The sequence below is a fragment of the Daphnia magna genome, linkage group LG3, assembly GCF_020631705.1.
Source record: "Daphnia magna isolate NIES linkage group LG3, ASM2063170v1.1, whole genome shotgun sequence".
Classification (NCBI taxonomy): Eukaryota; Metazoa; Arthropoda; class Branchiopoda; order Diplostraca; family Daphniidae; genus Daphnia; species Daphnia magna.
Genome location: NC_059184.1, coordinates 2,204,706 through 2,229,438, shown reverse-complemented (window position 1 = coordinate 2,229,438; position 24,733 = coordinate 2,204,706). Strand labels below are relative to the sequence as shown.

At 37.5% G+C, this 24,733-nt stretch overlaps 7 protein-coding genes and 1 long non-coding RNA gene across 21 annotated transcripts; 5 read left to right on the top strand and 3 right to left on the bottom strand.

The window, feature by feature from the left end:
- The first annotated feature begins 1,582 nt into the window (after positions 1 to 1,582).
- Positions 1,583 to 4,463, top strand: LOC116919424. The gene is made up of 3 exons (XM_032925408.2): positions 1,583 to 1,833; positions 2,199 to 3,712; positions 3,780 to 4,463. The coding sequence occupies exons 1-3, from the start codon at positions 1,776 to 1,778 to the stop codon at positions 4,155 to 4,157; spliced, it is 1,950 nt and encodes a 649-aa protein (XP_032781299.2). The 5' UTR covers positions 1,583 to 1,775; the 3' UTR covers positions 4,158 to 4,463.
- Positions 4,464 to 4,475: 12 nt separating this feature from the next.
- On the top strand, positions 4,476 to 7,749 carry LOC116919423 (SUMO-activating enzyme subunit 2). Of its 2 annotated transcripts, none has more exons than XM_032925406.2 (14): positions 4,476 to 4,608; positions 4,731 to 4,921; positions 5,155 to 5,309; positions 5,389 to 5,744; positions 5,823 to 6,035; positions 6,101 to 6,213; positions 6,289 to 6,421; positions 6,517 to 6,540; positions 6,601 to 6,689; positions 6,753 to 6,854; positions 6,918 to 7,091; positions 7,157 to 7,239; positions 7,313 to 7,449; positions 7,516 to 7,749. In XM_032925406.2, the coding sequence occupies exons 1-14, from the start codon at positions 4,569 to 4,571 to the stop codon at positions 7,677 to 7,679; spliced, it is 1,974 nt and encodes a 657-aa protein (XP_032781297.2). In that variant the 5' UTR covers positions 4,476 to 4,568; the 3' UTR covers positions 7,680 to 7,749. The 2 variants fall into 2 exon arrangements, with proteins under 2 accessions (XP_032781297.2, XP_032781296.2); XM_032925405.2 differs by having other exon boundaries at positions 7,510 to 7,749.
- Positions 7,750 to 7,977: 228 nt separating this feature from the next.
- Positions 7,978 to 9,381, bottom strand: LOC116919430 (enoyl-CoA delta isomerase 2). Its single transcript, XM_032925419.2, has 5 exons — positions 9,031 to 9,381; positions 8,781 to 8,959; positions 8,595 to 8,715; positions 8,306 to 8,539; positions 7,978 to 8,238 (listed from the first exon to the last, which is right to left on the bottom strand). Exons 1-5 carry the CDS (start codon positions 9,157 to 9,159, stop codon positions 8,083 to 8,085), a joined length of 819 nt encoding a protein of 272 aa, XP_032781310.1. The 5' UTR covers positions 9,160 to 9,381; the 3' UTR covers positions 7,978 to 8,082.
- Positions 9,382 to 10,133: 752 nt separating this feature from the next.
- On the top strand, positions 10,134 to 12,054 carry LOC116935957. 2 transcript variants are annotated; one of them, XM_045170494.1, is made up of 4 exons: positions 10,134 to 10,819; positions 10,887 to 11,291; positions 11,361 to 11,471; positions 11,691 to 12,054. In XM_045170494.1, exons 1-4 carry the CDS (start codon positions 10,540 to 10,542, stop codon positions 11,717 to 11,719), a joined length of 825 nt encoding a protein of 274 aa, XP_045026429.1. In that variant the 5' UTR covers positions 10,134 to 10,539; the 3' UTR covers positions 11,720 to 12,054. The 2 variants fall into 2 exon arrangements, with proteins under 2 accessions (XP_045026429.1, XP_032799054.2); XM_032943163.2 differs by having other exon boundaries at positions 11,361 to 12,054.
- A 1,645-nt stretch (positions 12,055 to 13,699) lies between these two features.
- On the bottom strand, positions 13,700 to 17,744 carry LOC116919434. The gene is made up of 11 exons (XM_045170491.1): positions 17,591 to 17,744; positions 17,270 to 17,497; positions 17,025 to 17,212; positions 16,823 to 16,964; positions 16,699 to 16,758; positions 16,554 to 16,641; positions 16,228 to 16,484; positions 15,936 to 16,168; positions 14,795 to 15,874; positions 14,533 to 14,728; positions 13,700 to 14,462 (listed from the first exon to the last, which is right to left on the bottom strand). Exons 1-9 carry the CDS (start codon positions 17,630 to 17,632, stop codon positions 15,739 to 15,741), a joined length of 1,374 nt encoding a protein of 457 aa, XP_045026426.1. The 5' UTR covers positions 17,633 to 17,744; the 3' UTR covers positions 13,700 to 14,462; positions 14,533 to 14,728; positions 14,795 to 15,738.
- On the top strand, positions 15,230 to 18,870 carry LOC116919436. Of its 9 annotated transcripts, none has more exons than XR_006643961.1 (7): positions 15,230 to 15,357; positions 15,561 to 15,618; positions 15,682 to 16,177; positions 16,243 to 16,464; positions 16,556 to 16,670; positions 17,862 to 18,419; positions 18,492 to 18,870. It is a non-coding gene; the product is annotated as an uncharacterized LOC116919436 (long non-coding RNA). The 9 variants fall into 9 exon arrangements; XR_006643962.1 differs by having other exon boundaries at positions 15,543 to 15,618; positions 16,043 to 16,177; XR_004391891.2 differs by having other exon boundaries at positions 15,543 to 15,618.
- On the bottom strand, positions 17,819 to 21,653 carry LOC123470316. 4 transcript variants are annotated; one of them, XM_045170488.1, is made up of 5 exons: positions 21,534 to 21,653; positions 21,301 to 21,342; positions 18,879 to 20,023; positions 18,469 to 18,820; positions 17,819 to 18,389 (listed from the first exon to the last, which is right to left on the bottom strand). In XM_045170488.1, the coding sequence occupies exons 3-5, from the start codon at positions 20,019 to 20,021 to the stop codon at positions 18,169 to 18,171; spliced, it is 1,716 nt and encodes a 571-aa protein (XP_045026423.1). In that variant the 5' UTR covers positions 20,022 to 20,023; positions 21,301 to 21,342; positions 21,534 to 21,653; the 3' UTR covers positions 17,819 to 18,168. The 4 variants fall into 4 exon arrangements, with proteins under 4 accessions (XP_045026423.1, XP_045026424.1, XP_045026425.1 ...); XM_045170489.1 differs by lacking the exon at positions 21,301 to 21,342 and having other exon boundaries at positions 21,534 to 21,628; XM_045170490.1 differs by lacking the exons at positions 21,301 to 21,342; positions 21,534 to 21,653 and having other exon boundaries at positions 17,819 to 18,186; positions 18,280 to 18,389; positions 18,879 to 20,394.
- Positions 21,654 to 23,177: 1,524 nt separating this feature from the next.
- LOC116919435 (coiled-coil-helix-coiled-coil-helix domain-containing protein 7) lies at positions 23,178 to 24,034 on the top strand. The gene is made up of 3 exons (XM_032925427.2): positions 23,178 to 23,504; positions 23,565 to 23,663; positions 23,768 to 24,034. Exons 1-3 carry the CDS (start codon positions 23,400 to 23,402, stop codon positions 23,876 to 23,878), a joined length of 315 nt encoding a protein of 104 aa, XP_032781318.1. The 5' UTR covers positions 23,178 to 23,399; the 3' UTR covers positions 23,879 to 24,034.
- Positions 24,035 to 24,733: the final 699 nt, after the last annotated feature.

The following is a 24,733-nucleotide window of genomic DNA, read 5'->3' as shown; positions in this document are numbered from 1 at the left end:
TATAGGATGATCATTTAACCCTCATACTCTTGCCAATTATCATTAAATAACACGAAAGTTATTTTCCATGACTCTGGAATAGGGATCGGCCCCGAGCCCCCGACCAGAGTAATAGAATACTGGTGTGGTGTAGTAGCCACGCTTATGGCGGGCCCTCCCATTGCCTTTTTGGCCTGAAAGTCTTTCTGGCCCATAACGAAAGCGCCACAGCGGCTGTGTTGTGAACTTGTGATGTATTACGTTTTCGCTATGTTTTCGCTCATTTTCGTCGTCTGTACTTCAGAAAGTAAACAAAAAGTGGCTAAATTAATTCGTTTAAAAAAATGTACGTATAAACATATGGGTTGTTATAACAATAACAACCCTTAAAACTCAATTCATAGGTGGCGTTACGGCTATGGGACACTTAAATCGATATCTTGCCTCATTTTCTCAAAATCGATACGCGAAATTGGCAACAATTTTTGGGAAAAAATCCGAGAGAGGGGAGTTAACATGGCCGTGGCTACATCAGTATTCTATTACTCTGCCCCGACCCTAAACGGGGCGCATTTTGCCAATCGGGTTTCGAAATTCGGGGCTTGGGGCGGGCCGTTCAAGGTTTGGGGTTAAAATTTTTGAACCCCGATCTCAATCGGGGTTGTATCGGGGTGCCTAATCGGGGATACAACCCCGATTGCAATCAATCGATCGAGTTTAAATGATTATTATGATGAAAATCGGGTTAACCTCAATTTTTGCCCCGCCCCGCGAAGGCCTGTGCTGCACAGACAGACGAATTAAATGTGTATTTAAAACCTAATCTGTATTACTTAAAATCCTTATCAAATATATTTTAACATTTAAGAAACCCAAAAAAATTTGACTCATAGTTGCTATCTTATGTACTGGGTACTGCTTTTTATCGAAATTAAAACAAAGTGAAATAAAATTAAATAACAAGCAAGCTACTCGTTATATAATTTTTTTTAACTGGTCGTTTTCTTTTACTTGAAGCAGGGGTCAGTGTTGACTCTGCTTGAAGTAACAACCAGAGTCATAGAACCCTGATTGGTTCACAGTGAGAGGAATCCCTATACCGCGTTTCGTTGGTCTGTATGTCTAAAATTTCGACGGTTTTGGGGCGGGGCACAGTGGTCGAAACTAGAATCAGAGTCATCTATCGAAACAAACTGAGTTATTCTACGGCCATTGTCAGTGTTTCTTTTCGAGCTTCAATTTTTCTGGTGTCGTCTGCTCCGTTCATTTCCTTTATCTTGTTGTGATTGGCTGTTGAAGTTTTCAAACACGTTTCCTGATTGGTGCATTCATCACACACCCGCTGGAGGCTCTGACTGCTATTTCCGAAATTAGACACAACAACAGACGATTTTTCACATGTCGTGAACCAACCAGGTTTCCATGATGACTCTGATAACAACTACTGTATTTTCCCGTAGCATCCACCTGATTGTGTTCACTGATTCAGGTGTGCAATAGCTATTTAAACACCAACGCCCCTACTGGCCGGGGGGAGATAGACAGTTTTGTCACTAGCGCCCCCGGCAGCCGGGGGGAAATAGCACATCTTGACATTAGCGCCCCCCGGCTGCCGGGGGAGAATAGGCGTGACCAAAAAAAAATTCCGGAATGTTGGTAGAGTTGGTAAATAAACCAAACGTCGCACTCGACTTATTTTAGTCATTTTGTCGATGGTGTATCGTTTGTGGCAGTTGTGTTAGCACCCCTCAGTTTATTGCCAGGCATGCCATTTTGATCATTAATCCGATTGTTTGATGAATAACAGCTTGAATTTTAATTTACTTCAGCTGACAAAGGTGGTTACAGAAATGGGTAGGGTATCTCGTTTTTCCTTTGTGTTTTATTGACAATTTTCTTTGAAACATTGCAAAGACGTCTCTGCAACATTTCTGTCAACTTCAATTTGAGGCATTTATAGCTGTTTTGAAACAATTAAAATTGCATAGGTTTTACAAACAAAAGCTTACCTCTTTTAGCAATCACAAAGTTTGAACATAAAAACAGAGATGTGCTTTATTCAGAATGTACTTGAAATTGACCATTCTATTCCAACTCATGACAAAAAGCTTGATACAAACAATGGCAGTGAGATGATTGTTGACAAATTGTGTGCTTGTCAAGCAATAATTTAGTTTATATGTATAAATACAGAACATATTTGTTTTCTCTTTATTTAGATGACCTGAAGATTGATGAAGTTACCAATGCTATATCAGATGAAAATGGATTTCCTGAAAACATTAGGCTTACAGAAAATGCATCTTTTACACACAGCTCTACCACAAGTGCCTGCCTGGATTTTTATTTTGAAGTTATGCAGAATACTGGGCAGGATCAAATTGTCAATCAGTTGGAAAAATCTTGGGCTGAAGATGCGCTGTTGACCCTTAAGTTAATTTTCCAATTGCGAGATGTTCGTTCAGGCAAAGGAGCTGTTGTTGAGTTTCATTACTGCCTTATTTGGCTTTTCCGTTATCACCCTGAAACCTTGCTCTATAATCTTGAATTTGTGGCCAAGCATGGTTATTGGAAAGATCTTTGCTGGTTGATCAAATTTTTGATGAAGGATGAAGTTTGTATGAGTACCAAACGTCAACCCCGCAAGAAAACTTCCGATACCACGGGGCAAGCAAACATTAATTATTCGCTCGAAGAACTAATCTGCAGGCGGGTGAACGGAGAAGTCAGCAAGCATGTTTGGAAACGCTATCTGAGCAAACTTCCAGATGAAGGCGCCAGGAGAAATGCTCTTCTGAAATTCAAAGAAATATCCAAAGCAATCCATCTTACACGGAGTAAAGAAGCCAAAATAAAAAAGAAGGCAGATAAATCTGTTGCTGCTGTTAAACTTTTGAACTTCAAGATCGTACATCAACATTTCCCTGCACTTTATGATAAGGTCGTCAGTTTGTTTACTTCAAATTTAAAGCGCGACAGAGATATGCTGAATAAGAATAAATGCCTACCAATGACTGCTTTAGTCGGGAAGTGGGCTCCTACCATTGGCGGCTCTATCGATTGTTGTACATCACTGGGTAAAAATATCGCCCGGGCTTTATATTCCTCGTTTTACCAACGAGCTGCCAACGAATCTGAAATGGATTTTGATACAAAAGCTTATGTGCACTACCGCAAAAACTTCCTGACGCCTCTTCGAATTTCTATTAAGGTTCCTGAACGATTGATGTCGCTTAAAACATGGTCTGAAATAGACTATCAGCGCGTTTCATCCGTCTGTATGAAACGAAATAAGAAAAGCTTTTTGAAGAACGATGCTGAGCGTTTTGCCTGTTATCTGAGTGATGTCAAGTCTGGTGAAAAGAAGATTGCTTCTGGAGCCTTACTCCCACATGAAATAATCAAACAGTTTATGGAAACATCGGAAGGACCCGAAGAATTAATGGCAGTAGGTGAACTACAATGGAAAAGCTATGTGGAAAACTTGAAGAAATCGGGTTTGTTTGAAAGTGCCTTATCCATCTGTGATGTTTCCGGATCAATGGGGGGGACACCTATGGAAGCCGCGATAGCACTGTCTCTACTAACTGCCGAACTATCCAATCCACCTTTCAAGAACCATGTATGCACCTTTTCGTCCAATCCCTCCCTTAAGAAAGTAAATCAAACAACGCTGAAAGAAAAGGTTTCGTTCGTCATGAATATGGAATGGGGAATGAACACCAACCTACAGGTTATACTTTATTATTAATCAAAAAAACTGTTTTTCTTTGCATAACCACTAATTCTTAACTTTTTAGGCAGTTTTTGACCTTATTTTGGAACTGGCTATCAGCACCAAGTTGCCACCACAAGAAATGGTTAAAACTCTCTTCATTTTCTCAGATATGGAGTTCGATGCCTGCGGAGGCAATGAATACGAAACAGATTTTCAGCTAATTAAAAGAAAATTTGAGCAAGCTCACTATCCCCTTCCAGCCATCGTATTTTGGAATCTAAGAGGACACGGCAATCGTTCTAAGCCAATAACCAAAAACGAAAAAAATGTCGCACTCGTCTCTGGTTTCTCTGGACAAATGATGAAAACTTTTCTTGAAAGCGGGAAGTTTGATTCGCCCTACTTAGCAATGCTTAAAACACTGGGAAATACCTATGATCATTTAAAGGTCATTGATTAATGCAACTCTGAAAATTATTAAAACAAGTGACACTTCTTAACATAGCCAGGCGTGTTTTTCACTAGTCTCACAACGGTTATTAAGGCCTTTGATGTTCTGCAACAAAATTTGATCTTCGTTCCATGTTACAGCTGCTCTTTGTCTTACGTCGACTACAGTACGGTGACTGTCTTTTCTTTTGTCTTTTCTTTTCTTCTTATGTTTAATTCTCCCGCGTAATTTAAACAATAGATGCTCGTTGCCGTGTCATTTCATATACTTACATTATATTAGACCGTATTGCACAAATACAATGTTTAATCAAGATTTTTCTGATATCTCTCTTCTGCTCGAGCTGCTCATTTCATCTCATATTCTTCCTAGATCGGCTCATTAACATTGAACTTGTGATTAGTAACAAAAACAACTAACATGAAACATTCAAACAAAAACAAGAGAACAAGTGAAATAAGTAAGTAAAAATAAGTAAACAATAAAAGTATAAAAAAATACTCTTACTCGTCGCTTTGTAAGTCGTCAAGTGGTCGAGTCTCAACTTGTAAATTTTCAACTAGTTATCGATCCTATTCTCAGGAAGTAATGCAACATCGGGTCACCCAGCGAGACAATTTTCAAAATTAGGAAAAATGGCGGACGTTAATGTTGCTCCATCTCTGCTTGATGATTCAATTAGAAAATCAAAGATTCTCGTTGTAGGAGCTGGTGGTATAGGATGTGAGCTTCTGAAAAATCTTGTTCTGTCAGGGTTTAATGACATCTTGGTGGTTAGTAAAGATTTTGTTGTCATGATTGTTCTGTTTTGAGAATTGCTGCCTTAAAAATTCATCTAGTATCTCTAATAAAAATAGGATGAAAGTTCTTTTTTTGAAGGGTGTTTCGAATTTCTCACTCAATTGGCATTTAAATACTATATTTCCATCACAGACATCCATTCTCATAACTGGCATCAACGTCAAATTCCCACCTTATTTTTTTGCTGCCTTTCATTATTTACTAGATTGACCTGGACACCATAGATGTAAGCAACCTTAATCGTCAATTTCTTTTCCAAAAAGAGCATGTTGGGAAATCAAAAGCCGTAATTGCTAGGGAGAGTGCCTTAGGCTTTAATCCAAATGTCACCATTGTTGCTAAACATGACAGTGTGATGAAGTAAGTTATGCAGAAGAATTCTCAAGTTTTATAGTGTTCAGTGATAAATTTTAAATACTGACCAACTTTTAATTTTCAGTTCTGAATACAATGTTACATTCTTCAAACAGTTTACTGTGGTGATGAATGCATTAGACAACAGAGCTGCCAGAAGTCATGTTAATCGAATGTGCCTAGCTGCCAATGTTCCATTAATTGAAAGTGGTACTGCTGGATATTTGGGCCAAGTAACAGCTATTAGAAAAGGTTTGTCTGAGTGCTATGACTGTAATCCCAAAGCTGGCCAGAAATCTTTTCCTGGGTGTACTATTCGTAATACCCCATCAGAGCCAATTCACTGCATTGTATGGGCCAAGCACCTTTTTAACCAGCTTTTTGGTGAAGCTGACCCTGATGAAGATGTTTCACCTGATACTGCTGATCCTGAAGCTGCTGGTATGATTAGAAAACACATTTTAGTCACCAAAAATTAAATCAGCATAAATTTTTCTCCTTTTTTTTTTCCACCTAAAGGTGATGCTGGCTCGGTAGCTTTACAAAACCAAGCCAGCGAGGCAGGAAATGTGACGCGCGTATCTACTCGGGCTTGGGCTCAACAATCTGAATACGATCCGAGTAAATTGTTTGGGAAATTTTTTTGTGATGACATTAAGTATTTGCTGTCAATGGATAAATTATGGACGAAACGGACACCACCTACTCCCCTGTCTTGGGACAACATTCCAGGTTGGCATATTTCTATATGGAATTTTTAGCCATTGTCCTTTGATACATGTTTTAAATATTGGTAGAGGAGATTTCTGACCAACAAGGAGGGCTTATTAAAGATCAAAAAGTCTGGAGTCCCGCAGAATGCGTCCAAGCTATGGTCTCGTCAATCAAAATCTTATATCAACGATCTAAGGTAATATTATTTTATTTTATTTTTTGGATCCATTTGTTTCTTTTAACTAGATTCAATACAAATGACAATTTTAAGGAATTGAATGGAGAAGAAAGTTTCCTTGTATGGGATAAGGATGATGAAGCCTCTATGGATTTCGTAACTGCTTGCTCAAATTTGCGCTCCCACGTGTTTTCAATTCCCAAAAAGAGCCGCTTCGATGTTAAAGGTATATATGTTTGTATTCTCAAAACTATATTTACTAAATATAAAGTAAATGTAACCAAAGCAAATGTTCGGAATTAACTATCTTCCATGTTTCAGCAATGGCAGGCAACATTATTCCAGGTAGTTATTCTAATATTTTGTCTATTAGCTAATGTAGTAAAATCCTTGAACTGTCATTAGCGATCGCCACTACCAATGCAGTTATTGCAGGACTTATTGTCTTTGAAGCGTTTAAAATTCTCGAGGGCAAGTGGGAAGAATGTCGCCATGTAAAAACAATATATTAAAAAGTTTACATAATTAGCTTATTTAATTATCTGATTTACTTGTAGGTGTATCTTAACAGTAAACCCAATGCACTGAACAAAGTTATTGCTCCATCGTCATTGGATAGTGCAAATCCAAAGTGCTACGTTTGCTCGCCCCACCCTGAAGTAGCTGATGATGTGTTTTAATTGACTGATAGATTTCATTTTATAAATACGTCGTCTTTTCAGGTCACCGTTCTACTAAACGTTTCTCAAATGACCGTGCAATCATTCGAAGACAAAGTTCTACGGGGTGCGTTACATATGATCTCCCCTGATGTAATGGTTGACGACGGTAAGGGCACTGTGCTCATATCCTCGGAAGAAGGCGAAACAACAGAAAATATGTCGAAATCCCTTTCGGTGAGGACAGTTTCGAATATTTCCTTCTTCCTACTGTTAATATACATCTTTTCTTCTCGTTTCAGGACTTTAACATTTCTGATGGTACGCGACTTCGATGTGAAGATTTCCATCAAGAATATGATTTAAATATCACAATTATTGATCGGTAGTTTTTTTTTTTTTTTTTTTAAGTATAGTTATTTCCTTTATTTTGTTCTACGTATTTTTATTTTCTCAAGCGAACATCTGGAAGAAAATCGTGAGTTTACTGTTATCGCTGACCCAAGTCAACTTCAACCAAAGGCCGCCGTCGAATCCAGTGGACCGCAACCTTCGACTTCTTCTTCCAAGCCTGCACCGTCGACCCGTGCAACAGGTACGCGTATGTTTTCTTATTCGCCCTAGCTTGTTACTGATCCAAAAGTGTTGTCAAAAGAATCAGTGGAGATCGATGAGGATTTGGACGTCATCTTCCAAAAAGGCTGTGCAAATGACGACCACCAACAAGAGCCATCCATTAGGAAGCGTTCTATTTCTGGACAAGCTGATATTGGCAGCGCTTCAAAAAAACTTCGTTTGTCCGAAAACGATATTATCGAGTTGTGAAATTGAAACTTCCAAGGAAAAGTCAATGTCGGCAAGCCATTTAAAATAAATGCTACATGTTTTACTTTTCTATGAATATTTATTTTTCATTATTCTCATTTTGGTACATGATTTTCGTACCTGGGAACCAAGGCGTTTTTTTTTCCTACAGTCATTGTATCCTGATTCTTCATTTCCCAAGTAAATTCATTCGTCTAAGAAAAAATTTTTTCACTTTCAAAAATCCAAACGGTAGTGGCTTAATAAGTCGGACGTTACTGCATTTACCAATAGGCTATTAAATTAAAAGACAAAATTATCCCTTGATACCGTATATATTTAAGATTACACAACAATCCATAGACCGTATTCCACTATCATCGATCTAACTATGGGTTAATTTTTGTAGCATCGGTCGGTTTTTTTAAAGTTTTGACCGGCGTGTGAACCATCTTAACATGGCCTCCGCTGTTTCTTCAGAATTTTGACATGCAGCTAATTTCGCGCATTCTGCCGCATTGACCTTGTGAAGTAGCTCGCGATCAATGTCACGGCAAAGTTGCTTCCCGTATATCATAGACTGTGATTTAGAAAAAGTGAATTTTTTTAGATAAAGTCAACTTAAATGTAATGTTATATCATACAACCTTGGGGGGAAGTTGAGAAATTTCTTTTAACTTAGACCATATTATTGTGTCTGCTTCAGCAGCAGGAAAAACTTTCGTGATCAAACCGATTTTTTCAGCTTCGACGGCTGTCATTTTTTGGCCGAATAATAGTACTTCTGACGATTTTAGTGATCCCATAATACGGGGAAAAGTGAGGGAAGAGCAACCTTCTGGGCAGAGACCAAGCTGAGTAAATGGTGTATGTAACCACACCTGTTGTTTTTTCAATGGTATTATTGTTTTCACACATTTCATTCCTCAATTATACCTTTTCACTGGCATAAACAGCATCCATCAAGGCAAGGGTTGTGACAGCTATTCCAACAGCAGGGCCATTGAGGACAGCAACAATTGGCTTAGGGAAATCAATCAGAGTGTCCACAAAATTTCTCAAAAAAGAAAAATTTTCAATTTTCAGTACTTGTTCAATTGAAATTATTCTTTTCTCTCTTACTGCACCATAGTTAGCCCTTTTTGAGCATCTGCCTCTGTTGATGAGAGATCAGAGACTTTCCCCAGGAGTGCTCCAAAATCATTACCACTGGAATAAAAATCTCCTGTTCCAGTAATGGCAACAATTGATACATGTGGGCTTTTTTCAGCTTCTTGAAGGGCACTGGTAATCCCTGCATACTTTAATTAATGACAGTGAAATTGAAAAGTAAAAAAACTCAGGAAATAATTTTTTGTTTTTAAGATAATACCATTGAAGGAGTTAAAGCATTTTTTCGCTTGGGGGCGTTCAACTGAAGGATCATTAATTTTTCTTCAATTTTGACATTCAACCCTGGGTATTGAACACTTGTGTTTTCTTGGTTTGGAGTTGCCAACATCGTTACTCTTATGTTCGCCAATTTTAAATTGATTTTCACAAACTTTAATGAAACTCTTGTTTCACATCAAGGACGCGTTTAACGCGTTATCAAAAAAATTTTGCTTTAGCATGCAATCAGCTTGTTTAGGCCAACTTGTTTGATTTGTTTATCTATGTGGCATGAAGTACCATAGACAACGAAGTGGAAGACCACGAAGGGGGCCATAAGGCTGAGAGGACGGGAGGTAGCGATGCGCGTGACATGCCGAATGGTGGCGCTGAGTCCGCTAAGATAATAATTTTGGGTTTCCCTACTGATCCAATGCTTCACACACCGTAATTTTTAATGAAATCATGCACGGTATCACTTTGGTATGCACATGCAAATTAAGCACAAAAATTCAGCATATCGTGTGAATTATTTCATATTTTTAGTGGTTGGGTAACCTACGTTCATAAAATGTTTTATTTTTCCCCATTTTCCCTGTCTCAAAAATTCGAAAAAAAAAAAATTTTTGTCTCGGGAAATGGGGAAAAATAAAACATTTTATGAACGTAGTAACGGGGTTACTTTTTGCATTGGAGAGCTTTGAGCTGCGCATGTTAAGCTCCATAGATGGTGTTGCGGCTGTTCGGTCTGGCAGAGTCATGGAAACCTGGTTGGTTCACGACATGTGGAAAATCGTCTGTCGTTGTGTCTAATTTCGGAAATAGCAGTCAGAGCCTCCAATGTGTGATGAATGCACCGATCAGGAAACGTGTTTGAAAACTTCAACAGCCAATTACAACAGTGATAAGGGAAGCGACGGAGCAGACGACACCTGAAAAATGAAGTTCGAAAAGAAACACTGACAATGGTCGTTGAATAACTCAGTTTCTTTCGATAGATGACTCTGATTCTTCTACCACTGTGCCCCGCCCCCAAACCGTCGAAATTTTGGTCTGCTTCCTTCGATTCCAGAAATTACAAATGATTCGAAAGCGGAACAACACAGTCTTCACCAGTGAACTGATACTGATCCGATTCCGTGTCGTTAAAAAACGGATTTTTTGAGGGCCGTAGAACGGATTGGTTTCCGTTCTCTAACGCTAGAGTCGCATGAAGGCAATAACGTTATGCCTACCCTCTAGCGCCTCTAGCTGATTCATAATCGGATTCGTTTCAGTTAACCGATTTTTGACAAAGCAGCGCGTTGTTCAAATCAGTGAGCGGACCCGTTTCCGTTCACAGATCCGTTTCAGTTTATTATCAACTTGTTTTTATAATAAGAAGCCGAAACCTTTCCATTATTTGAACGGATTCGTTTCCGTTTCCATAGCACGTTTTTAGTAAACAAACTGTTTGCTTATTAGAATATTAACCGATTTTAATTGTGTTATTGAAAAACAAAACAACAAAATGTCGTCGAACAAGAAAAGTGATCTATTGAAGGATTTAAAAAAAGAATTATATATTCAAAAGCAAAGAGATTTCAAGAGGGAAATAAGAAAAAACCAAAAGGAAAGAAAAAGTTTTCCCAAAGATAAACGACAACTTAGTTCATCAATTCCCCCAGATCTCAACAGAAATGAATCAGCCAAAAGAAAAAGAATGAAAAGAACCTCTAAAGACTGTTCCACTGAAAACGAAAATTCCCTGACAATTGATAGAGAAGATATTGAAGCAGCCAACAACTTAGGTAATTTCAAGTCCGATAGTATTCCTGTCTTGTATAAACATCTAAATATTTCCTTGATTACTTACAGATTCACCTATTCCGAGTCAGCTAGAACAATATCTGAATCAAATTCAAAGTGACTTCAATATTGATGCTGACGGGAGTGTACCTCTAGGAGAAGAAGTGAAGAAACATGAGAGACGTATGGGCCAAATTGCTGTTGATTGGGATGTGCACTGGGATGAAGTTGTCAATGGCCTTATTGCAAGCTACGCAACTATTCCATCACTGTGCTGGATTTGTAAAAAGTCCCTTGCAGCTTGTTACACTCGCTGTCTCTGTTGTGTCAAGACATATTGTCAAGACTGCGACTTCCAATTCCATTCATGGAATGTGTTCCACAGAAGACAATTATTGTTTCAAGATTCCAAAGTGATTAAACTAAAGCCTAACGAGTTTTGGGATTCAACTTTAGCTGAGATAGTTACAAAAGGTATATAAATTATTTTGCATATCTTGTTAATATATTTTGATTGATGCTTACAAATGTTATTATTTTCAGAGGTTGCAGTTCCGTGCTTCGTTCCTCTGCAATGCCAATCTTGTCTAAGCATAAACTCGTTGACAATTGAACCATTGAAGAGTAAATTCATGATAGTTGTCACACTTCTAGGTAATCAAATTTTTAAAACTAAAACTGGCTCTTTGGAACGGAGCCTTCCTTCGGGTTGATATTAGACCAAAACGTAACGTAATGCGACCGTTAATAATTTTTTAATTGATTGAATCCCAAAGGCAGATTTGATTTAAGGAGAGGGAGTATCAAACTATTATTTCAAATAAGATTTGAAGAAATTGTGTTCAATTTATGTTTTATGTTATTTATTTAAAGGATTTTTTCCAGTACCCGCAATCCATTAAAATTTCAAGAGGGAAAATTGTCTTAATGAACTTGGAACTTAATCGCATTCAAGAGAAAGTTGCCAGAGCGGTCTCACTCTTCAAGATATACATTCACGGGAGCTTCAACTGTAACTCCGATTGTGATACTGACCGTGACTCAGACCGTGATTGTGATCAAGACTCCGACAGTGAATCTCATCAAGACTTCAACAGTGACTCTCACCAAGACTCCGACTCAGATTCTGATCGTGATGTCTCTGAACCTGACCCCATCACTGTATTGACTCTGTAGACGTTTTCATGTGTTTGTGATGTGGGACTATATCATTAATAAACTTTTGTCCGGTAACCAGCAAAATGTATCTTTTCTTTAATTAACATGGAATTCAATTAAATCCAATTCCGTCTATCTATGCGACTTAACGAAACTTGTTAAACCGAGATAAAATTACGGCTATCGCTGTTGACGACGATTGTTTTTTACTTCATTTTTGGTTTCCTCGTGAAAAATTGAATAAGGATCATTAGTTCCATTATTTCTTACGGAAGCAAGCATAGCGAGATAAGCCTATAGGGTTGAAAAATGGATCGGTGAAAATTACACGTGCATGCGTTGAAAATTTATTGTTTCTGAATTCAGATTCGGATTCAGTGTAAAAAATTGAGTACATCTAATGGTTTCATAAATTTGGCGGGAGTTTGCCGTTTGTGACGAAAAAAAATCTCGAAAAAAGTCGCCTAGATAAGGAAAGAGAATTGGGTCGTTTGGTTTCTATGAAAAATTTTGTCAAAAACGAATAACTCCCCCCGCTAACACCAAAAACAATGAAATTAATGCTGAATATTCAACTTTTTACGCTGAATTCAAAAATGAATTCAAAAACAATCACTTTTCTATCTATATCCGTGTAATTCACGCCCGAACGCTTTTTCACGCTGGCGCATATTACTCAATGCTAACTACCTTCGATAACAATAAAATTAATAGCATTTATTCAACTTTTTACGCTGAATTCAAATATGATTTCAAAAACAATCACTTTTCTATCTATATCCGTGTAATTCACGCCGAACGCTTTTTCACGCTGGCGCATATTACTCAATGCAAATTACCTTCGATAACATTAAAATTAATAGCATTTATTTAACTTTTTACGCTGAATTTATATCTGAATTAAAAAACAATCCGTTATAAAGGCATGTACTTGTAATTCACGCCAAACACTTTATCACGCAAACGCATATTATACTATACAAACTACCTTCGATAATATTAAAATTTATAGTCTGTATTCAACTTTGTACGCTGAATCCGAATATGAATTGAAAAACAATCACTTTTCTGTCTATGCCCGTATGATTCACGCGAACGCTTTTTCACGCGAACGCTTTTTCACGCGCACAGGCCTAATGCTATGCAGCCTACCGCTTTATTCTTTTTCAGATTATTATTATTCCATTTTCAGACTTAAAGAGGAGGGGGGCTGAGCTTACACACCCAAACTTTAAGCTAACTGTTCGATTACTTATCTTTGATAAAATCAATTAAATAGTATACCATTTTCGTGATTCTCAGATCACAAAGATTACGCTGATGCCCACGGAAATGTTAGAAATAAGGTTTTGTTTCCCGAATATGTAAAAATTAATCAACCAATCGCCGTCGAGCACGATGGCGGGAATTATTTAGCGTTTTTTTTCGATTGCATTCAAACGCATTAACTCCTGCCTTAATATTCGAATTCCAATTACAAATATCGATTACTCTAATAATCGAGATTTTCATTCCGTAAGGATTGCTCATTGTATTGTAATCCTACATTGCTGGTTTTTCTTAAATTTTTAATTAGGATGTAATGTATATGTAGAAGGTCAATGTTACGGTTAGAGTGATGCACAGCAACACTTCTAGGCTCTAGCCTACTTAACTCCTCGATCGTGCACTATAGAATGTTGCTTTCGTTTAAACGTATAATTTAAAAAAGTAATTTGAACTAATTCTTGTCACTTGTTTATTTGAATCTGACAGTCACCGAATGTGAAGGACGGAAGCACTTCTTCACTTATTAACGCTCATAATGATTCCAACCACCAAGCCGCCGACCACCGAATGACACACATACAATTACACATACATCAGGGTTTAACTTCCACATAAAATTACAGACTTAATATATTAATCCGTATAATAGGACTGCAATGTTGAAAAATTTAACAAGCCGTTTTAACTTTTCTTTATCACATTTTTCTGAATTGGAAGATATTGAAATGCAATAAACCACAACGCATGTTTTCACTGGAAAACACGTCTTCTTTTAGAGAATTTTACGAGTTGCGGCACAGTGTTCCAGCCACCGACGGGGGAACCGACAGGCCAACGGTAAAAACACATAATTTAATACTGGTTTGTGTCAGTGAAAGAGTAAAAGGGAATGGCAGTTTTAGTAGCATTACACTAGTGCAATGCTGGTATGGTAGTATGGTAGTACCAAATATTAAAAAAAGCAAAAAAAAAAAATAAATAAGTAAAGAAAGCATCAATTTACAAATTGAGTTTCTATAAACTGTTTAAATTCTGCTTCAGTCCAGCGACTTGGTACTTGCTTGATCTCCCATGTCTTAACAGCACCATTTGATGCTTCTTTAACCTCCACATATCTGCTTCCAACTTCTTCTGCGTCGAAGCCTTCCAAGATTATTACCAATGACGATTCGTTGGCGGCTACGGCGGAATTGGCTGGCTGGCCTAAGTCTAATGCATCTAAATAGATATAAAAGAATTAGTTATATCACTATAATTTACTGTTCTGAATTGTACTATACAAACTTACCGTGTCCAACAACACTTGATTCATGCAATGAAACAGCTGAGCCAGAATCGTCCTTAGTTGCATATTGCACCTCATTTTCTCCATGAAGGGTTTCTAATTTTTGTTTTACAGTTTTTAATCTATCCCATCTCTTTCCTGCAGTCCATGATTCTGCCCTGGGTCTTTTTTTTTTGATTTTCCCTTCAGCAACCATTTTCTAAAAGAACCAAGAAGGAAAAGGTTTAAATTTTCTTAATTATCTAACGAAAATAACAAAATTTACCCTTAATTGTTCTGACATAGGCATTATTGAAAACAAAATATTGCACTCACATTAAGCACGTACGTTATTCTAATAAGCAAACAGTTTGTTTACTAAAAACGTGCTATGGAAACGGAAACGAATCCGTTCAAATAATGGAAAGGTTTCGGCTTCTTATTATAAAAACAAGTTGATAATAAACTGAAACGGATCTGTGAACGGAAACGGGTCCGCTCACTGATTTGAACAACGCGCTGCTTTGTCAAAAATCGGTTAACTGAAACGAATCCGATTATGAATCAGCTAGAGGCGCTAGAGGGTAGGCATAACGTTATTGCCTTCATGCGACTCTAGCGTTAGAGAACGGAAACCAATCCGTTCTACGGCCCTCAAAAAATCCGTTTTTTAACGACACGGAATCGGATCAGTATCAGTTCACTGGTGAAGACTGTGTTGAGCGGAATGCCAAAAACACGTAAATTACCAAACTTTCTTGACTAAAAAGAAAAAGCAGCTCAAACCGGACCCCACTACAAAAAGTTGTTTGTGGTGAACTTTTAGAAGAATTCATTACATTTGACAGGGTAATATAACACAATGTTATCATTAGTTTCCCGCGTTTTGGCTAACATGTTTGCGACGTAATCATCCAGGAAAAAAGCATGGTCTGTAATGTAATATCATGTGATGTAATGGTGACAAGCTTTTTTGGTTGTATGTCTATGTTCTTGTTTTTAACACACATTATATATATTGTTCTTCTTACCAGGATTGATTATTTTTGTAGGGAACAGCAATTTAGTTCTTGCGAAAAGACTATGGTCAATTCTTGTGCATTTATGCTAGTAAGTTAAAACTATAACATAAAACTTAGACATATTAGATTTTTTTTAACATTTCTTGTAAAGTTGTAGGGATGAAAAACAATACTTTTCATTTGTCAGGATGATTAATGTTGATGAATCTCAGACGTAGTCCTGGTCCTCAAAATTCCTAATATGTCGTACAAGAAGGTCGAGATCTTGTGGTATTATAAAGTTAGTGAATGGATTTCCAAATCTTCTTAAGGGAACACATTTAATCTTGGAATCATATTTAAACCTGTGTCAAATCAATTTGAATCAAGTGACTTAATTACTAAAGTGTTACTACGTTATTTTACCAAACAATGAGAATCCTTTGATAAGCAGTTGATGAAGCAATTGATTGTAGTTGCTGTAATGCAAAGGGAAAATAGTAATTTTCACTAAATTCTCTTTGATTGAAAAGGTCTCCTTCAAGAAAAGGTGCGATGACGATGACGTATTTTCCTTTTTGATTCAATCGTGAAAGGAACCAGCTTATACCTTCTTGGGCCACACTCTCCCACTGATGTTCGTCCGTGTGATCGTCGATCTGTTTGAGGTATGATTTTAGAAACAATAGAATTTCGCATACGATATTTGAATTTCAACCTCGCATGATAATAGTCTCGCATGCAAAGAGTCTTTTAGCATCTTGACAGAACTTCGTAATCGCTCGTCATTAGAATGAAGGAGAAATATGGCTACTGATGACATTTGCCCATGTGTACTTCTGTCGCTGCATTTCCTCTTCTTTGCTTCGTTGTGTTTCTTCCTTAGAAAAATGACGGTCGCCGTCAAACAGCTTAATAAAAGAAAATTTACCAATCCAGTGACAACTATTTTCTGGTAATCTCTACCATGAGAAACTTTAAACAGATTACGTTCAGTATTTCAAATGACTATACTTATTGCAAATTCATGGTTCTTTTAATTACAGGTGATTCGAGTCGTGTTACTTGATCTTGTACATGGAAGATTTGTCGACGAAAGAGGATATATGCATCTGACATCGACGGGGGTAACCTGTTGGAGCAAAATAAAATTAATTCAAAGTAAGTTGGCCAAATAACTATTTATTACTTGTAGGCAGTAATTTCCCTCCGTTAGATTACTAAGAATAAGGGATTCCCCGGAAATGCTCTATGACGAGTAAAACATTCATGAAAAAAGCAAAATTAATTATTATAATTACTCTGGAAAATACCATAGTGATGGTTTTTGTCTTAGACATAACGGGTAGCCGGTCGCAATGTGTAATAGAATCGTCGACAGCATGTATTTCAATATCAAACTTACTGAAATTGTAGCCATCGCTATTACTGTTATCCAACTGAATGAAGAGGTCACTAATAGGAAATTCACATGTCAATTTATAGAATTTACCTTTATCTAATTTCGTGCAATACTTAAATCCTTGTTGCTGGAGGATTATTGTGGGGCTCCACATTTGGACGTCCATTTCCGTCAATTCCGTCTCGAAATAAAAAGGAACTTTCAAGTTGCATATCGGCAGGCTAGTAGTCCATTTACTACGGTAAACAGCCAAACAGTAGCTGCCGTTGTAGACGTGCTCGAAGATTGCTTGAATATTTTTCTTTTGAAGCGAAAACGAAAATCAAAAGTGAAATTATAAATTCGCAGGTTAGCTTACCTGAGGTGATGTGTGTGAGGTTTCACAAAGAGTAGAATATTGTCGACTAAATTCGGTCCACTGACATCGGCCGTCACCCGCAGTTGGATAAAGGAAAAAAAAGAATAATGAATCTATTCCAGGGAATTCGTTTTCACAAACTAGTTCCATTTTAAGTGTATGGCCTTCAAACTGTGGGACTGTACTACAAGACGGAATGTCCCATCCATGCCGACTAGCGCCTACCAGCTAAAAAATTGAGCAAGAGAAATTATGTTAAAGCAATTCGCAAACTCTCAATGGAGTTGAATGAAGTTATGTGCGGTGACATTCACGTTTTACCTGGAATACACACGAAATAGTAATAAGATTTTTGAAACTCATTTACCGCAACTTGCTGGACTACACTGGTATTTCCAAGGCTTTTCTCCTCGGTTTATATTCAGCATTCATTTTCCTTGACAGTTTCTATTATCTTGCATCCCCTAATAAACCGAGATAAGATATCATCCATGGGCACATAACGCGTTTGCCACGTATAATATTAAATTAAAATTGTGAGTTAGTATGCTTATTTAATAACGAAATTTATTTTTTTTTCTAAATTTTTTAGATAGCAGCCGCTTGGTTATACATATGTTGATTAAAGAAAGAAAGATAACATGAGCAACGATAACAAATCGCAAGGAAAGGTAAACAATTGCCTCTAGCAGCAATACATTAAACAAAACAAATTAATAGAGGCTTTGCAAAAAGAAAGTGAGAAATCATAAGAATAAAGAAACGGCCTCTCCTTCTCCTGTAAACAGCAAGTTTCCTCTTCGCACAGAACGGTTTTGATCTCGTAAGTATGCTGTTTAACATAGTGCACTGTTAAATGTCGTAATCCATTTAACGTTTTGCGGTTCCTATGCGTTACATCACTGTTCTTCAATTTTCTGGATTCCGTAAGAAAATGGACTTAGTCTGAATGTTCCGATCCCGAATCGTCTCTCAATGTCATCAGTTTTGATTTGTCCGTCATTTCTTACCCTTTTCACGCCCTGTCCATATAAATTGACGACAGAATGCTTTAGTTTGTAAATTCCCTCCTTTAAGGCTAGGTTAGCTTTGATGCTGGCTGTAGAATGTTTTTCTTGATCTGGAGAAATACAGGATAGGTAAGAGAAAGGTAAGTGAAATGACAATTATATATGTATTATAAATTTTTTCCTTCTTACCCTTGCTTCTATTTTTACTGTAGGTTGGCAGATGCTGAAGCGACTCTGACCCGCCAGTGCTCTCGTTGGATGGAATTCTTGAAACTCGTTTAAGACATGGTTTGAAAGAAAGGCTGCGAGTTGGATTCGTATCAGTAGTGACCAACTCGTTATCTCTTTTTGAAAGCTCTCCCTCGGAAGACGCGGTAGGTTGGCCTTTCAACAAATTACTGCTCATTGACTGTCTTATAGGAATCGTGCGGGATCCAAAAGACGTTTTGAAAGAATCCTTATTTTGGATCTTGCGCAAGTTTTCGCCAACAATGAGGTCGGCTGTCAACTTATCACCACGAGATACTGATGTTGTTTTTGCCTGAAAGTAACTTTTTTTTTTTTACTAAGAAAACCAAGCTTATCTAATTATCACATACTTTTACGTTGGGTGGCAGTGGTACGGGAGGTTTCTGTATTGACAAATAATTCTGGCGTTTATTGGCAATGGCGCGAACAGCTACCTCTCCGGTAATCGGAGTAGTGGTTGACGAATTCTTTTCGTGTGCTGTTTTGACAGATGCACAGTAACTTCCCAGATCCTGTTGTTCTTGGAGTTTCTTTCTCATAGAAGGCTCCTTATTCATTTTCTTGGAAGATTTAGCACTGCTTGCTCGTTGTCTCCCGGAAATGGCTTGCGGAATTGTAGGTTTCGTTAATTTGCCTTTAGGCTTGAAACGATTGGATGCAAGAAGGGCTTTCAGTTTTTCATCCGCGTTTCCAGTTGCCCGGGACGATTGGTTTTCGTTCTCTGCGACAGGGGTGTCTTGTTGGGTTACTAATGTCAATAGTGCTGACAACAGTGGTACAGCGCCTTCGACACCGTTTGATGTCTGTAACAGACTTGTGTCTACGATGAGAGATTTCTCCCTTGTTTCCGCACTTTCCGTTGTACATGGCGCAACAGTAGGTATCGCCAAACCTGGTTTGTTTGAGAATTCGTTTTCTTCATCATCGGAGCTCAGAGTAATTTCCTCAACTTGGCAAACTTTAAATTGCGTGAGGGAGTTAATTTTTGCCATGTGGTTGTTGGTAGAAGAAATTGTCGATTTCAGCACCCGCTTTCCCTCTGGTGTGCTTACCGATTTTTCGACAACAAATTCCGATGATGTTATTGCGGAATTCTTCGGGTATGAATTTGCATTAAGATTATTGAAATTGTAGTCCAATCTCTCGTTACCACTGTCAAAATCGTCTTCGGAATCACAGAGTTGAAGAAGACGTTTGGTCCCTTTCATTCGTCTCTTCCGATGTTTTTTCTTTGCTCGAATGTCATTCGTATTTTCAACTTCACAGTCTGAATAGACCCTAAACACGCGTGGTTTTCGTGGTCCTGGTATTCTAAGCTTTCCTGGTGATGTTAATTGAAGTCTATCCAGGATAACTAAGCATTGCGCGTTGAGTTTTGGGTCTTCGTATCTATTGGTTGAGGCCATTCTTGCAATTTTCCCACTGCGAACTCGTATAGGTTGGAACGGCAGTCTCGGTCCGAAACACGGGTTTAAGAAGCATTCTCCTTCCATTTCTAGTAAAAGTGGGAAAAAAGAAATAAATAAATAAAACATAAATAAAGCCTTGTAGTCGACACTACTAGGATCAACTACATTTTCTGCGATAGATGGCGTTTGATACAGTAAGTCACTAACGCTTCGACTAAACACTAGATGTCGATGTGAAGGATTCTTTCTGTGTCTAACTTAACTGAAGGATACGTTTCATGTATTCATCTTTCAATGGTCTGACCATGATATATCAATTTTTTGTGATATATCTTGTCTGTCGGAATTTGAGTGCAATCATTTTTTTATCTAGGTTGTCTGAAAGATTTCCTTCCTTAATGATTGTTGACATTATTGTTTGTTTAAGTCTTATTTATCACTTGTTTAATTTTACAGGTTGTCTTTCAAGGCCTTCAGTCATTCATTGAAATCTAGGCAACAACCGTTACCCTTAGTTTTTTTGTTCTCCCAAATCTACTACTGGTCGCCGATTGAATAGTACTCGGAATTGATTAGTGTAGAAAATTCTGTAGTTGTATTTGTGGATTTTTTAACCATGTGTATACTTCCATACTAGTTGATTGCGTACCGAAGTTGTAAGTATCTACCTTAATTATTTCATTGGACAACGGGCAAGGAATATTGCGATAGATTTTTATTGTAAACAATAGGATCTTTTCCGGTTTACTATAAATATTTTAGTTTACTTATAGTTGTTAATTAAATTTTAGTAAAATATTTTGAATTTGTGTTAGCGTCTAGCAAATACCAATATTTGCAATATAATATCATGTACATTATTCACTTTGTAATAAGGAAATATTGTTGTCAAGCTAATCTATCATACGGAAATGTTATAATAAATTTAAATTTTCCCAGGGTTGGACATATTTAAATATTTAACAATTCCGTTAATATTTCGCTGAAAAACAAATTCCTTTTCCATTGTGAACATGGGTTAAGAAAGATATTAATTTATGTTAATTCCTTAATTATAAAAATGGATTTGTATAATATTAGTTTTACTAAACAGCAAGGATTATTAATGGAAACAAATAAGCATGGCAAATTTTGCATGGTGCGAAGCGATCAAGTTGGTAACAGCAATTAATATTGCGTGTTAAAAAATATGGCAGTTTTAAACGAAAAAACTTTCTTACAAAAATCTATACAGTATATCAGTCTGCCGTTACGAGAAATGTGACAATTAAAATACGAAGAAAAGAACTTTTACTCGTACAGAATTCATCAAATGGAATCACATGTTCTTTTGAACACAGAAATTGAAGAAAAGAAAATATACCTTAAATGTGTGTTTGGAATGCGACGAAGAACTGACACCATACTAAAAAAAGTAAACCAATTTGAGATTTTTAATAACACCAACCTTTGGCAAGTTAATTGTGGAATTGTCCTGGTTAAGGACGGTGTTTAGATAACGAAGTAACAAACAAAACGAAGTAACAAACAAAACGAAATAGCCAACATAAAACATCATAACCGTTTAAAGAATATGGTGAAAACACGGGAACTTACTATCTCTTGCAGTGGAGAAGACAACTGGTAGCCGGAGCAACCCAATACCGAATGGTAGCTGATATTCGGCAGAGGGCTTTTATAGGAGGCAGCCACTGGTCCGATCAGTCTGAGTCTCAGTCTTTGAGATTGGTGGTTCATTTCCGTTTCAAGATCTCCGGGGAGACTAAGATAAGATCGGACCAATCATAGTCGCAAAAAAAAACATTGCCTTATAAGGAGGGAAATGCTCGTGGTACTAGAGAAAATATTGGGAACAGCGCCCGAGGGTCCAGAGCCATTCGCCGCTAACGCCCCTGGGAATGGAAGTTCTGCTTACTTCCAGAACTTTACTTGCTTGGTGATGTGGCGACCAATCACAATCGCAAAAAAAAACATTGCCGTATATGGAGATACAAAACCACCAGCGTTTAGCTGGCGGCACAAATTCTTTTATCAGTGCCGAGGGCGTTCAAGGCCATCCACCGGACGTGCCCCACGGAGAGTCAGAACTTGCTTGCCTACATATAGCAACCAATCACAATCGTAAAACAGAAACGTCACCTTATATGGGCAAAAAATGTTCAGTGTCGAGATGCTCGGTTACTAAGGTAAATACCTGGAACTACACCATCTTGATTTGTTAGGACTTACGAAAGATATTCAGTTTTTTGGCTAACTTTTAAGCTTTTCGAGAAATTTTCGTTCACGAAGCATTTTCTGATGTCATATAATATAGGTCTCTCGGCATTTTGGTAAAAGATTTTTGATGTTTCTGAGATTTCAACGATTTCATAATGAATTCCCAAGAATATTGTTAAAGAAGGAGACCAACAATTCTAATAGATGTTCGACTCTCCAAACAATATTTACATTTTAATTGTCGGTAGGAAGAGATGAATCAATGAGGACATAAAGTGCAACTTACATTTGATGATATCCCACATGTAGCTGTCTGAGTTTAATTACCTCCATTGGTGATAAACAACAATTCAAATTAAAATAAATTGCGATTTTTGTAGTTTCTAGTTTGGTTAGATTTAGATTTGGTTGGTAGGACTCGGCCCCGGTCGTAAAAAACCCGGGTTACCCGCGGTTTGTCGCCAAAAATAGTTGTCCATGGACAAACCTGGTAGCCTATTTGCCAGTATGGGTAGAAGGGGTCGGTTTTGATGGGTAAATCGGGTATACTCACAGCCATCTTGAAAAATGGCGGTTTGGGTGACGCCAAGTTTAAACAAAGGGAGGATAGCAAAAAAAAAGTTTGTTTCCTGGTGGATGATGCCAATTCTTGGCGGAAATTGAAAGCGCATGGGTAAGTTTCGTGGGGTGGGGGAAATCGGGTCTTACCGGGTTTTGAAACCGGTTTTGAAATCGTGTTACCTACGTGAAACCCGGGTATGTAGTGGGAACAAAGTCTCGAGAACCGTTACCCACCGGATCCAATTTTTTAGGTGAGAAGATCTACCTCTGTGGTAAATAGGATAGATAACATGGTTTGCAGTAGTCTCAAACAATGTCATCTATGACTCTACAATGACTCTGCCCAAAAACCTAACCATTGGACGCGGGGCCGAGCCCTATTGCCGGTCGGTTTGGCCTTATTTCTGTTTGCGTTGTGCGCGTCTCTTTTGTTTCTCGTTCTGTAATCACATTTGACAAGATCGTGAACCCTAATCTGGAATAGAAGCAGACGTCTCTTGTTGAAGACATAGTTAGCAAGTTCTTAAATTATTTAGATTAAGTTACAACAGTGCTTTTAAACTTAAAACTAGAAAAAAATAGTTTCAATTATTCCTGAATTTCTGCAGTAAGAGTAGGGCGAAATATTTGAATTTGACCGAAGACTTCTAAGCTTTCTTCATATGCGTGGAAGCAGTAAAAATCATGGAGGAACACAAAATAAGTGAGCTAGAGCGAAGCAATCAAAGACGCACAAAAAATCGCCAAGCCACTGAATTCAATAACGATTTAAACAATCCCTGCTCAAAAGTTTGATATACTAAATAAAGTGTACTGTACTCAAAGTTGTAAAATTTCCTGGAATCATAGGAACACAAGATGGCGAATGAATGTTCATCAAACAACTTCCAAGATAGGGATAAATGCAAAGCATACTTTGCAAATTATCGAGCTTGCATGGAATTCTGGGTATGTGAGTAGCTGCAATCCCAGATAAGAATCTGCATACCACTCAAGTTATTTTAAATATAGTTAAATTTATTCCATCTGCACTAACATTTTATTTTTCCTAGACCAACATAAAAGCTGAAAGAAGAAGAGAACGAATCCGTCCATTGTTACCTCCACCTGAAGAAAGGGAGCAAATTCTTCAGGATGCACGAAGCAAGGCCAAACTTTCATAACCCTATTCTTAAAGTATTTGGCAGTTGGTCTTTGTTCTAGTTGTATCTAAAGTTTGTTAAGTAGGGCAGTAAGATGGCTAACCTGTACATATATTTTCATCAAAATGAGTGATGGAAGGTATGTATAATCTGATATAATATTACTGAGCAAAACTATATTGGGAATTCATAAAAAGAAGCAGAAAGCCCACCAAAATGGTGATCTTAGAATTCAAAGAAGACAAAAAATTTAAAAATTTTGTGTTGAAAAGAGAACCATTGACACAGAAACCAACATTGGGCAATTGGCATTGCCTGTTTGCCTAATGCAAACAAAGAGTGATTCATCAAAGGTGCTTATTATTCTGTTAGCTTTCCATGTGATGTTAAAATAGGTTTGGCAATTTCACAGAACAAATTTGAACTATTCCAGTAACGGATTTATTTAAATAGTTTTCAGTTATTGATCGCGATAAGTCGAAGTAGCAGATAATTGTTCCACCGATAGCTTTATTATATTTCAACATAATTTACTCGTTGTCACTGTTGAATAGGAGATGCTAGACAACTTTTGAAACCAAGGTTTAGTCCAGTACTGCCTTCCCAACAGCCTGTTCAATCTTATTATTCAGTATTATGTCAGAGCAGAGAACCATACAGTCAAAAGTCAGCCAAACAATTTTCTTCTTAACTTTAATATTTCTTCCGTCTAGATATGTTCTTCGCGTAATTTTATTTTTACTTTTCATGTTTTTTTTAGTTTTTGGGACGAGAAAACGGTATTCTAAGATTTGAAAACGACGAGATAACATTAGTAGTGGTCATGTTCTCATGTATACCATTTGCGCTAGTTAGAACTTCATTCAGTAGCCGTAC

What these genes read in the sequence shown, in the direction of transcription:
- LOC116919434 (XM_045170491.1), bottom strand. Translation starts at nt 17,632, where the DNA reads ATGAGTTTCAAAAATCTTATTACTATTTCGTGTGTATTCCAG. An exon ending in CTCCAGCAACAAGGATTTAA is followed by an intron (nt 16,965 to 17,024) that starts GTATTGCACGAA and finishes ATTTCCTATTAG; the next exon opens with TGACCTCTTCATTCAGTTGG. An exon ending in AGGGAAATTACTGCCTACAA is followed by an intron (nt 16,642 to 16,698) that starts GTAATAAATAGT and finishes TTGCTCCAACAG; the next exon opens with GTTACCCCCGTCGATGTCAG.
- LOC116919435 (XM_032925427.2), top strand. Translation starts at nt 23,400, where the DNA reads ATGGAGGAACACAAAATAAGTGAGCTAGAGCGAAGCAATCAAAGACGC. An exon ending in TAAACAATCCCTGCTCAAAA is followed by an intron (nt 23,505 to 23,564) that starts GTTTGATATACT and finishes CTGGAATCATAG; the next exon opens with GAACACAAGATGGCGAATGA. An exon ending in GAGCTTGCATGGAATTCTGG is followed by an intron (nt 23,664 to 23,767) that starts GTATGTGAGTAG and finishes TATTTTTCCTAG; the next exon opens with ACCAACATAAAAGCTGAAAG.
- LOC116935957 (XM_032943163.2), top strand. Translation starts at nt 10,540, where the DNA reads ATGTCGTCGAACAAGAAAAGTGATCTATTGAAGGATTTAAAAAAAGAA. An exon ending in TGAAGCAGCCAACAACTTAG is followed by an intron (nt 10,820 to 10,886) that starts GTAATTTCAAGT and finishes GATTACTTACAG; the next exon opens with ATTCACCTATTCCGAGTCAG. An exon ending in AGCTGAGATAGTTACAAAAG is followed by an intron (nt 11,292 to 11,360) that starts GTATATAAATTA and finishes TATTATTTTCAG; the next exon opens with AGGTTGCAGTTCCGTGCTTC.
- LOC116919423 (XM_032925405.2), top strand. Translation starts at nt 4,569, where the DNA reads ATGAAACATTCAAACAAAAACAAGAGAACAAGTGAAATAA. An exon ending in AATATCACAATTATTGATCG is followed by an intron (nt 7,240 to 7,312) that starts GTAGTTTTTTTT and finishes TATTTTCTCAAG; the next exon opens with CGAACATCTGGAAGAAAATC. An exon ending in ACCGTCGACCCGTGCAACAG is followed by an intron (nt 7,450 to 7,509) that starts GTACGCGTATGT and finishes TGTTGTCAAAAG; the next exon opens with AATCAGTGGAGATCGATGAG.
- LOC116919430 (XM_032925419.2), bottom strand. Translation starts at nt 9,159, where the DNA reads ATGTTGGCAACTCCAAACCAAGAAAACACAAGTGTTCAATACCCAGGG. An exon ending in ATGCTTTAACTCCTTCAATG is followed by an intron (nt 8,960 to 9,030) that starts GTATTATCTTAA and finishes CATTAATTAAAG; the next exon opens with TATGCAGGGATTACCAGTGC. An exon ending in CTGTTTATGCCAGTGAAAAG is followed by an intron (nt 8,540 to 8,594) that starts GTATAATTGAGG and finishes AAAAAACAACAG; the next exon opens with GTGTGGTTACATACACCATT.
- LOC123470316 (XM_045170487.1), bottom strand. Translation starts at nt 20,063, where the DNA reads ATGTTTTATTTATTTATTTCTTTTTTCCCACTTTTACTAGAAATGGAA. An exon ending in CACTGCCACCCAACGTAAAA is followed by an intron (nt 18,821 to 18,878) that starts GTATGTGATAAT and finishes AGTTACTTTCAG; the next exon opens with GCAAAAACAACATCAGTATC. An exon ending in CAGTAAAAATAGAAGCAAGG is followed by an intron (nt 18,390 to 18,468) that starts GTAAGAAGGAAA and finishes GTATTTCTCCAG; the next exon opens with ATCAAGAAAAACATTCTACA.
- LOC116919424 (XM_032925408.2), top strand. Translation starts at nt 1,776, where the DNA reads ATGAATAACAGCTTGAATTTTAATTTACTTCAGCTGACAAAGGTGGTT. An exon ending in AAAGGTGGTTACAGAAATGG is followed by an intron (nt 1,834 to 2,198) that starts GTAGGGTATCTC and finishes CTCTTTATTTAG; the next exon opens with ATGACCTGAAGATTGATGAA. An exon ending in GAATGAACACCAACCTACAG is followed by an intron (nt 3,713 to 3,779) that starts GTTATACTTTAT and finishes TTAACTTTTTAG; the next exon opens with GCAGTTTTTGACCTTATTTT.